This window comes from Sinohyriopsis cumingii, chromosome 1 (assembly GCF_028554795.1).
Source record: "Sinohyriopsis cumingii isolate HCF-2022 chromosome 1, ASM2855479v2, whole genome shotgun sequence".
In the NCBI taxonomy this organism is placed as follows: Eukaryota; Metazoa; Mollusca; class Bivalvia; order Unionida; family Unionidae; genus Sinohyriopsis; species Sinohyriopsis cumingii.
The window spans coordinates 77,275,554-77,287,986 of NC_142961.1; the positions used below are offsets into that span (position 1 = coordinate 77,275,554).

The 12,433-nt window shown below is 36.3% G+C and overlaps 1 protein-coding gene across 2 annotated transcripts in view; it reads left to right on the forward strand.

The window, feature by feature from the left end:
- Positions 1-10,386: 10,386 nt before the first annotated feature.
- The window catches only part of LOC149807166 (uncharacterized), a 268,034-nt gene continuing 265,987 nt past the window's right edge, over positions 10,387-12,433 (forward strand). The window contains exon 1 of one of the 2 annotated variants that reach the window (XM_089962987.1): positions 10,387-10,681. In XM_089962987.1, coding sequence (XP_089819113.1) covers positions 10,656-10,681 — 26 coding nt within the window. In that variant the 5' untranslated portion in view covers positions 10,387-10,655. The remainder of the gene's footprint in view (positions 10,682-12,433) is intronic. The other variant, XM_089962973.1, reaches the window with a different exon arrangement.

Sequence of the window (12,433 nt, forward strand, 5' to 3'; positions counted from 1 at the left end):
AAGATCACTTAGAGACAATTCTGAAATTTGACAGAGTCACTGATGGAAATTTGACAGTTAATTTATCTAAAAGTGAGCTTTGCCGTGCTTATATTACATTTCTAGGACATATCATGAGACATGGACAAGTTTAACCTATATATGGTAAGGTCAAGGATATCTCTGAATTTCCTGTGCCTGTCAGTAAAAAGCCACTGATGAGAGTTTTTGGGTATTGCTGGGTACTATCGGAAATTTTGTTCCAATGTTTCCATAATTGCTGAATCCCTGACAAACTAGTTCACCAAGAAAACGAAGTTTCATTGCCTGAAAAATGTCGGGAAACTTTTGACAAGTTAACAGTCATACATAAGAGTGCACCAGTTCTTTCAGCGCCTTATTTTAGACAATGATTTAAAATGTCTGTTGATGCAAGTTATGTTGGGGTTGGTGCAGTATTGATTCAAGAATAAAAAATGGTGTAGATCAACCAGTGTGGTAATTTCTCTAAAAAATTAAATAAGCATCAGAAAAATTATTCCACAATCGAGAAGGATTGTTTGGATTTTATGGTTGCTTTGCAACACTTTGAAGTGTATATTAGTTCAGCTCCTTCTCCGATTATTGTGTTTAGTAATCAGAACCCCTTAATTTCATTAGCAAGATCAAAAAAATCAGATTTTATTAAAGTGCAGTTTTATATTGCAGGAATACAACTTTGTCATCAGGCACGTCAAGGGAAAATACAGTCTGATAACAGATGCACTTTCACGTGTATAGAAATAGTATATTGTTTTATGAATAGTTTGTATCATTCATAAAATTTCATCTTGTGTAATTTTTATCACATGTATATTTATTGCATAAATCTTTGTCTTTATGAGGGGAGGTGTTATGTATATTTGATTTGCATTATTTGTATATAAACAAATTCAATTTTATTATATCCAACTGTAATATACAATTGCATATTAGACTTGACCTTGTCCAAATCAAGTTCATTTTCTACTTTACCTGAATTATTGATTTTATATTTTCTGTAAAAAAAACTAATACATAGCTAAATCAACCTCTATGTATGGGTGTTTAATATTAGGATCATTACTAATATTAGTCAACATATTTATTTGGTTTTGGGTTTAGGTTGTTGGAATTTGTCGCAGAAGAGAAACCGAGTGGGTCTTTGGACTAAATGAATAAGACAAACACAATGTGAGAAAGATAGAAATTTATGAAATGAATTAATAAAGAAAAGGGGCCCCGAGTGGCCGAGTGGTCTAAAGCGTTCGCCGTTACGGATCACTGCCATCTCACCTCTGTCTGCGCCGGTTCGAGTCTCAGATTCAGCCAATGTAGATATGTGAGAAAGCATGCCAGTAGCTTCTCGTGGGTCGGTGGTTCTTTCCGGGGTTTTCCCGGGTTCTTCCTCCACCATTAATACTGGCCGCCATATATGGCCTATCGTGTGCTGAAAAATGGCGTTAAACCCCACAACAACAACAACAACAATAAAGAAAAATATATGATGTAAAAATACAATGATTCTCTCACGCTCTCAACATACGATTCACTCAAATCACTCTACACAACATTCGCACATCGAAAATAAACCAAAATATTAAATCAATATGAAGTACAGATCCAAGAACCTCATGGACTGCAGATACGCTTCAAACAGTATTTTACACTATAAGAGAGATTCACATAATCTCGAATATGAACTCTATTAAGATTCAAAATAATCTTATGAACACAACTAAGATTCAAAATAATCTTATGAACACAACTAAGATTCAAAATAATCTCATGAACACAACAAAGATTCAAAATAAACTTACGAACACAAAAATGCAATTGGAACAACAATTGAACCAAACGTATGCTTCTAGACCTCTTGTACAGTCGCACGATTCCTTGGAATTGGCCCACACTCTTATGGGCCGCTTGCACCCTTTATGGATCCACCACGTGTACAGTCCATACGTATACACACGTACAGACAGCATACAGCACCCTTTTTAATTTGCTACGTCTACGTCCGTGGCACAGACATACGTACATACATACATACGTATCGACAGCACGCAGCCTTAAATACTCTGGAAACTCCAGACAGCTCTGAACAACTTTAGACATCTTCAGACAGCTCTAGTCATATTCAGTCACAATCACAGTGAGAGTCACAATCAGAATCATGGCCACAATCACAGCGACAGACACAATCAGCTACAATAAAACCAAATTGGTCATAATAATAGTTTCTGTATAATCTCTAGATATATGATAATACTTTAACCTCTAATAGTGGCTTGTAATTCAAAGTTCAAATCTGCGTTGTAATAAATGCATTATTACGCGATAAGACATTACAAACCGAATAAGCTTCGCATATCAAATGAAAATGTAAATTTAACCCTTAACCCTATGGCTGGAGAACAATGGAGAGCGTACTGTCCTTGGCGTGATCCAAAAGGACCAGTGTCGGTTTTAGAAATTGAGCTTGCTTAAATCCATAGGAGAGTGAGCAAAGGTCAGGGTAAAATACCCGTGCATATCATGTTAGTAATGTTACTTCGTCAGAAGTAATTTCTGGCGAGGTACATGTTAATACAGTCACTTACCTGGAAAAACACGTATTCACCCTAGTTATTGTTGTACGCATGTACAGCGAGAAATAGTCAAATAGTTCTAAGGCAAAACCAAGTTATTTCGTTGCCTAATTTTGTGACAGAATTCCCCTATAAATATACCTGACCTACTGGAAATACAAAGTACTTTTCCAAAATAACATTGTCTAGGCAATTTGATGAAAATCAGGGTTTGGGTTCATATACTCCGTAGTTTACGTCTGAATATGGAAACGGAGAAGAAAGTTAATTTGCCACCAAGGACTTAGAGTTAACAGTGGTATCACAGTTAAAGAAAAAGCTTCAAAAAAGAGTTGAGTTGGCTCTCTTCAGATTTGTATTTTATAATCGTCCAGGTTTTCTTCACTGGTTATCATGGCCATTTAAAAAGACTTTGTACATTTAAGGCATTATTAAAAGAACTTTTAATTCCCTTTAATTTGGATGTATGATTGATGGGTGAAATATGGTTTGTAGAATATTTAGCATAACCTTACTTCAGATTTGCATCTATAAGTAAAAATAATGCTAGCCCTGCTTGTTTATTTTCACTTTCTGAAATCTGAAGGTAAATTTTAAAAAGAGCCCATAACTTTTTATTTTTTATGTATTTTGTAATTCATTCGTTGTACTTTCATAACCTAGTAACGTTTGCTCTGGTCAAATCCTTTTTCACTATTTTAATAACTGCTAAATATATAGAATACTTCAGACTAATTCAGCTGATTTATCGAGCATATGGAATCAGCCATTTTAGTTAGCTGTGTGCTTAGATCATATGTAATTCCCACAAGTACAATATCCAAAGAAAATACATACGCAGTAAATGAAAGTAACATTCGTCAACATTCTCTCCATTATGCATGTTGCAAATGCAAGCAACTTCACCTATCATGTCACTCTTTCAGACGTACATATTATCTATAGAGCACCCCCTTGAAGAAAAAAAACTACTAGTATTTTCATATCCACTAAAAAAGGATGATAAGTAAATGTCCACAACAAACTAATGAGCTACAAAACTAGTCTATATGTGGTGGTATATTAAATACCGTATTTCCAAGAATAATGCTCGCTGATTGGCTAAAATAACTACCTCAAAATTGAACGTAAGTTTTCGTAATATGCCTATGTATGGGTAAATTGTATGCAATAGTGGCTTTGAACCTTAATCCATTTCCACCGTGTCTGTTGCTGTACAGTCACTACTGGATTTAAACGGCGGTATCTCACCGAGTCGGATTTTCATAGTGGTCACCAACAAGAGCATTTCCTGAAAAACGAGTTGCGCGACATATAATTTGTATCGCCTTTAAAGTTTCCTCTTGGATAAATCGTTTATTGTAATGACAGCAGACGTGTTTTTCCTATTTTACTACTGAAGTACAGTACTTAGGCCAGACATGAACATTACGGTACATGGGAATCAAATTAGTTTCATGTGAACTATGGCAACCATCATCAACTATTCGTGCATTTTGACAAACCTTTGAACGCATTAATATCATTCAAAGGTTCTATCCACTATCCAGGATCAGACTTAGTGCAACTGAACAATATTTATAGCCTATTAAAAATTCTATATATGATTTTAGATTCTTGAGTTTGGGTCAGATATTAGGCTTCTGTTGTCTTACGGAACATATATGGTCTCTGGCAAAGAAAGGAGTATATGAGCGGTTACTAATCGGAAAATCATTTCTGCTCATATTCATCAGAAATTATATTTCTGGTCAATCGACCTTGACCAATCACTACATCCTGCACCAATATTTCTCATCAAAGCTATTGACAAAAATGGAAATGAAACTAAATAGAGAATCTATTAGAAGATCTAGCTATAAACAATTGGCAAAATTTTACGGAATTTCAGAGCAAAACGCTCCACGAGTATCAGGAATACGCTCAGCTTTTATTAATGTTCCATTTTGGGTGTAAATCATCTGCTGTTAACTTGATGAAAGTTTTCAATAGAAATGACAAAGTTCAGAAACGTTCCGTACTTCAAGACTTGACGCAAAATGCGAGAGAAAAGTGCGGTACGGACAACTGAAAATCATACTGCATTTATAGACGCACATCATTCTAGTGGTTATTAGTGTGTGTGTGTGTGTGTGTGTGTGTGAGAGAGAGAGAGAGAGAGAGAGTATGGTTACATTGATGAGATGAAACCTAGTGTGTGTATGTGTGTGTGTGTGTGTGTGTGTGTGTGAGAGAGAGAGAGAGAGAGAGAGAGAGAGAGAGAGAGAGAGATTGGTTACATTGGTGAGATGAAACCTTTAAATACTGCATTTATATATGCACACCCTACTAGTGGTTATTAGTGTGTGTGTGTGTGTGTTTGTGTGTGTGAGAGAGAGAGAGAGAGAGAGAGAGAGTTTGGTAACATTGATGAGATGAAACCTATTGTGGGTATGTGTGTGTGTGTGTGTGTCTGAGAGAGAGAGAGAGAGAGAGAGAGAGAGAGTTTGGTTACATTGATGAGTTGAAACCTAGTGTGTGTGTGTGTGAGAGAGAGAGAGAGAGAGAGAGAGAGAGAGAGAGAGAGAGAGAGAGTTTGGTTACATTGATGAGATGAAACCTAGTGTGGGTATATGTGTGTGTGTGTGTGGGTGAGAGAGAGAGAGTTTGGTTACATTGATGAGATTAAACCTAGTGTGGGCATGTGTGTGTGGGTGTGGGTGAGAGAGAGAGAGAGAGTTTGGTTACATTGATGAGATGAAACCTAGTGTGGGTATGTGTGTATGTGTTATGAGAGAGAGAGAGAGAGAGAGAGAGAGAGAGAGAGAGAGAGAGAGAGAGAGAGAGAGTTTCGTTACATTGATGAGATGAAACATAGTGTGGGTGTGTGGGTGTTATGTGTGTGTGTGTGTGTGTGTGAGAGAGAGAGAGAGAGAGAGAGAGAGAGAGAGAGAGAGAGGGAGAGAGAGAGAGATTGGTTACATTGATGAGATAAAACCTCGTGGTTTTCTTTATTTTAAAATACAGCTGGTATGCAGTTCTATGTGCTAGGTTAACTGATGAAAATGTTTTAAAAGGAAATTCTCATTCCCAAAACATGCAGTTAATTTTGGGATTTGCGTTATATTCGTACATCTGATAAAGAAATTTAATACCTTTGCAAGAAATCTGGATCATTTAAAACCTTTATTTCGACATCTGCAAATTAATTCGAGGATTAAATTTTTTGAATTGAAAATTAACTTTTGATACCATTCATATATATGGGAGTAAAGTGCTTCTAGGATTAAAAATGGCAGACAGTTATGAAAATGGAACATCTGTGGTTTGAGAGTTATTTACAATCTCATGCAAGATGACCACAATGCGGAGATAGTAAAGCAAAACAGACATTAATCTTTGTGCTCCTTGAACTTGAAATTAGAAAGAAAAAATCTCATGTGAAGATCTCAGTGTTGATGAAAGCGTTGAGTATTTTGGCAAATGGCTACCTACTTCAGATGTGCATAATGGAACGTTTTGAGCAGAATAGAACCCTAATTGTGTGGTTTCCAATCTCCTAAAGGCTCACATAAACTTTTCTATCAAAAATGAGATATTTCAGAGTGAATGTATCCTAAAAATATGATACCGACTAGATACATCTTTAATTAGTTTAGTTAGGTGAAAGTATTGGAATTAATTCCGAACGAGAATATCTACTGCACGTTGACACTGTCTTTTTGTTCCAGCTTTAGGGACGTCTACCATAAAATCATTCATGTGTTGAAAAACAAACAAAAAATTAATAGAATATATTTTAAGTGCATATGGATTTTAAAAATTTATCAAAGAAAACATAATTGAATTTTTTTTAAAGCTTGGGATAAAAACGGTAGCAGCTGAAGAATTAATTTCATGGCACCATTTACTAAGCAGGATATCAGCAAACTAAAGGGCCTACCTAGATTTCTTTGCCAAGTTCGAAAGATTTCTGAATAATTGCACTAGTTTTGAGATACCCTATCTATGGCTTAACAAGGTAAATATGGCACGGCATAATAGTTTGGCGTATGCTGATTTTAAAAAGCGATGAAGTGATCTTTATTTGCCAACTCCCCGTCCGATGTGCTTTTTCTTCACTCGTTTCCACGGCAACCGTGTATAGAATCTAGAGCAATAAGACATTGCGTAGCTCATGTCCGTACTTAAACTAAAATTATATTTGTAAAACTGAATTAGGATATACTCTGCACTCATGAAATATCATCTGAATAGTCATCGTTGCAAGCCACCGATAAAAATCCACTACGCTCCCTTTTCACCCGTGACTGTCTGGGATAAGATTTCCTTGTTTCTTTTGACAATGCATAAACCTGCTCAACCAATCATTGCGAGCCTGAGTGAAATCACAAGCAGCCATATGTGATTAGAGAACGTAGTGGATACATACATGTGGCTTACGACGATGCAAAATAATATTGGTTTTGCACGTGAATGGCCATACACTGATATAGCGTTTCCGTTGGCGCTGTCGTCGTCGTCGTCGTCTTCACGAGGAATAATCATGTTCAGGTCCTGTGCCCAAGTTTTTTAAAGGCACATGTCTTCTACATATGTTTCTGCATTCAACTGACACATTTTAAAAATATTATTAAGAACAAGATTTTCCAATCCAAATTTGAAATCAGTGAATAATGGTACCAAAAGCTTTATTACAAATTCAAATATTTTTAGCACTATATTATGGACCCTGAAAAAAAAAGTAGCAGATGCAGCATTTTTATGCAAGATTTCAGGTTTAGGGTTTAAAAGGCGATTATAAAGCGACAATACATTTTCAAAATTTCGTTAATTATGGACATAAAAAGCATGGAAACAAAGATTAACACAGCTTTGCACTTTATTCGGCACGTCAGTCCGGAACATTATTCATTTTGTTATTTTTGTGTTATTGCAGTTTCAGATGGAGGTTTTACTTCAGAATTAAGGAGCAAAGTTTCAGTATGTTTCTCTCTAAAATACTTAAATGGTTTTAGTAACAAAATCGTACTGCTACCTGATCAACAAGTAATGACATATAGAATGTGTTATGTATATTTCTATCGTTTGTTGTTTTTTACTTTATGAGTGTTTGCTTTGTATATTTGTATTTTGTACTTGACCTTTGTTCAAAATCAAGTTAATGGTGCAGCTGACCAGTGACATTTATTTTGTAAGCAACATAAAACGAAGTTAATATTCCTCTATCATTGTGGATTAAATAATCAGATCATTATTAATTGTAAAATTTGTTACTGCAATTTGAGTTAAATATTCAGTCTGAGACATTAGAAACGTCCAGAATTTAAATTTCCCATTAAGTTGACAGAGTATTTTCAGAAAATGGGAATTGCGACCTAGGTGAAGCAGAGGGGTATATAATCTTTCTTTACCAAAGAATTATTCATTCTTGCCTAAACATCTAAAGCGCAATCGTTCTTATTGTTGTCTTTAGTTTATAATTTGGGTGAATTTTTTTTTATTCAATGTGATTTACTGGAATTACAATGTACTCAATAGTATTCTTGGACTTAAACGTTAATTTGGAATAACAATGAATTCAGATCAGAACAATTTGGATTATATTATTGTGATACATCAAAAGACTGTTAACGCATCACGTCATTCCAGGCCACTGGCACATTAGCACGTTCGAGACTACAGGCACATCAGCACATTCACTATTGGATTTTATTTTGGAAGAGCACTGGAATTCAATTAGAACATCATTCATTTTGACTTGTGATATAACTTTTAGGACTATTTGAGATTTAAATCACAATATTATAAGTTCGTTTTATATTTTCACTTTGTATTACAGGGAAATAAATTATTTGTTGAATCGACCTATCCGGTGGCCTAGTGGTTAGAGTGTCATCCTCGGATGTGGAGGTCGCATTAAGATGCTAGTGTTAGGAGTGGTCGGCCTGGTATCAGAATAATGTGACTGGGTGGGACATGATGCTACATGTCTGTGGAATGATTCTCCAGTGCGAGACATCACCATAAACTGCCATAAAAATTTTTTTAAAGCTACGATAATATCCCCCACCCACCCCCACACATTTGTTGAATTTGAATCTTACAGAATTTGTTGGTTTGCGCTCTTTTCTGTTACTTAGTTTAAGGCCATAGTGTCATACTAAATGAGTTTGGGATCGGTATCGCCTCTTTAGTAATGTGTTTGGAATAGATTGTGGAATAGATTGTGCTATGCTATCTTTAGATTTCATTCTCACGGGCCCAGTTCATTTCGAGGTAGGCACGACGGTTTGCACACACAATCAAATCTCTTTGTCTTATATATGCAAAGAGCTATTTAAACTTTCCTACTTCTTGTTCATTTTCACGATTATAATAGAAAGGACTAACCATTTTTTAAAATTGGGTTGAAGACATAGCAAGTGGATCACCTTCATAGTTAACAGACACAGGGCTAGAAGATATAGGTTTCGTTTTATTATAGAAAAGGTAGAGGTATTTTGAAAAACCATTATCATCGCCTCTACACCGATAGATGTGCTACATATTTCTACATTATTCAGAGAGTTATTGTCTATTAAAAAAGATAGTACCTTTATCTAAATAACATACGTTCGTTTTTCTCTTATGTCACATATCTGTCAATTTTACGATTTATGGCTACCGCAACAAGACATCTTTGGATTGAAGTAATTAGAATAAATTGTTCGATAAAATCCTAATATTAAGTGTTTGGAGAGTTTGCTACAACTGATCATTCCAAACAGTTACAGCCATTTCTTGATTGCAATCTCTTGCCGTGTATTTGTTCAATCCGTCAGATATTCGTGCCCATACTCAAAAACTGTGTGTTTCTCTTTTGCCTGTCGATAAAGAGCTCTCCGATCAACAAAGAAAATGAAATATCCTTAAAAAAATCGATTCGCACCATGAATATGCTAAGATGGACAAAGCTACATGCGGTTCTTTTTCCCATGTCGAACTTAATTACTGAAGATGTTCCAGCCCGCAACCAAGTGACTCACATTAATGAAGAGAACGTTGACCATGAGTGACCATGCCGCGTATTAACTGACAGTGCGAATATCAACGATTTATGTATTGCGTCCTTTCGAGAATCAATGATGAACGATATGAGTTATAAATAATCATGGCAAAAGTGAAATAATAATGGAAAATACACCAGCAATAAAAAAAATTATTAAAAAATGCAACCTTTTCTTTGTTGACGATTGACATTCTTGACTTCGAACTGTATGACATGTAGAGTATCGAGTCTGAAAGGTGCATGCCCATAGCTTGACATTTACATAGGAACAAATGCAAACAATACCGAATCTATGTTAAGAATTTTGAAATAAGGAGAGGTCATATTTGGCGGCCTGCGCATGACGCAAAATTACCATTAAATTTTCTTCGGCAGAGCTATGATGTACCGCTTATAATACATGTTGGTTTTGTCAAATTACATTGAATAGTTTAACAGCTATAATCCAGATGAAAATCTCTCTCTCTCTCTCTCTCTCTCTCTCTCTCTCTCTCTCTCATCAGACGGAATAATAACCTAAGTATCTCACAATTGTCATGGTACAAATTAATTTGGTAGCTTTTATTTTTATCTGAAGACTCCAAAAATACCACGGGATCCGTCAATTGTAACATTTCCTTCGTTTCTAGACAAACAAAAATGGTTGTTATCAAACGATCGAAGATCTTTTGACTGTTGTATGAAGTAGCCAAAAATATCTCAGCTTGCCCAAAACGAGGCTCAGTTAGGATTGATTCCAAGGAGCCTCTTTACAATATTGCCATGCAAAAGAAATAATGAGAATCGGTTCGCGCCTCTGGGGATGAAAATCTTACTCATTTGCTGCTCTTAATACCTTCTTACTTACGCTGTACGTGTTGTGATTATACAAGGTGTGATTATTCCCCCCCCATTCTGGAATCGTGGCAAGTGAATGCCCAGCTGATTAAAGTGATTATTTAAAAGATATAGTGATCTGTAAGTGCTTTCTTAAAATGGAAGGAAGCAGACGACACATTATCTTTGATAAGAAGAGGATCGGATGAAAAGAATACAGGATGAAAAATATGAACTCTCGTAAAAGGTAAGTTACCTATTTGAAAATGTTACCGTCATACCATCTGTGTAGGGGTAAAATTCATTAATGAGCCACCATACTATAGATGCCGATAAATACAACTTTCACTTATCTATTATTATTATTATTATTATTAAGGCACAATACTAAAACATCAATTGATCGAATGAACCCTTCTCGCCTAAGAGATGCACTAGCGTAACGATCGCAAATATCGGAACATTTTGTTTAAAACTTCTGACATCCCCTCCTCCTCTCTCCCCCCGCCCCCCCCCCCCCCCCGCCGCCCCGGTCTCCCTCCATCTGAGGCTGCATCCAAAGCCCAGACCTTGTATTTGTCATTAACTCACCAGTATAATACATCCCAGCCCTCACATGAACTACCTTCCCACCACACCCCAGCTGCATCTAGGATCCGAGCCATTGTTTGTGATCTTCTCTTCTTTAACATGATACCAACATATGATTATTTTCTGTAAATCGATTTATGACGAGTTCAGGTTACAATGAAATCTGACCGACGAACATTCGCTATCGCAGGACTCCGGGTGACCATGTGGTACGAAGCGGTCACCATTACCGATCACTGTCATCTAACCTCAGTCCGCGTGGGTTCGAGTCTTTGGCTCGGCAAATTTTGGAATTTTTGAAAGGGTGACAGTAGCTACCCGTGGCTCAGTGGTTCTTATCGGGGTTTTCCAGCGTTTTTCATCCACTAGTTATGCTGGCCGTCATATATAGCCTATCGTGCACTGAAAAATGGCGATAAACCCAAAACAACAACAACAACAACAACAATGATGCGAGCCATCGCAATATATCCCTACATATGAGGGTAACTAAGTAATTTCTCGATCAGTCAATCTCGTCTATTCGAATTGGGCAACAAGCTGAGCTTTCCTGCTTTCTTTACTTCAAATTGTTAGATGGATGTTTTGTATACATCTAAATACGCGTTTCCAAAGATGCGAATTTACCATTTACTACAAACGATTACATATGACAAAACGAGGTGTATACCTTAGGCTGTTTTTTAAAGGTACTTTCAAAACCTTGTTGACCATATGATGCCTAGATAATGGAAGTTAAGTGAACTTGCCAAACGCACACCGAGGCGGCTGCCCAGGGCTGGCCTAGGCAGGTATCAAACCCACGACCTATGGATTACAATTCTGACCTTGGCTACCTATGCGCAACTCGTAATGAGCCCACTATATTTTTTCAAGTTATTCCATTTGTAACTCCAGGAATATACAATGTATGAAGATAAAACTGGCCATTTTGTGTTGTATTTCATAGGAATACTCTTCACTTTGATCATTAGTCAGACAGTTTCAGCAGTAATTATGCAAATTTATCACAAAACAGGAAGCATGGAAATTAAAACACAATCTCTATATAGTCAGTAAATACTCCAAGAAAATTGCTTGAAAAAAATCAGATTAAATACTACAACTAGAAAACGATTTCATCGAGTTGTATCAGACAAGAATGCTTGCTGAGAACACATTCTCTTTGATAAATCTGTCAGCAAGTATTATTCGATACAACTACCATTATCAACATAGAATAAATCTAAGGCATACATTTCTGTATTCTCATGCATTGTGTAGACAAGCTCTCTCTCTCTCTCTCTCTCTCTCTCTCTCACACACACACACACACACACACCGCTACTTGCACAAATACTTAATACATACAAAATACCGAACTTCTACTAATTCGGACCACCTCGTCTATTTATGCCAGATAAAAACA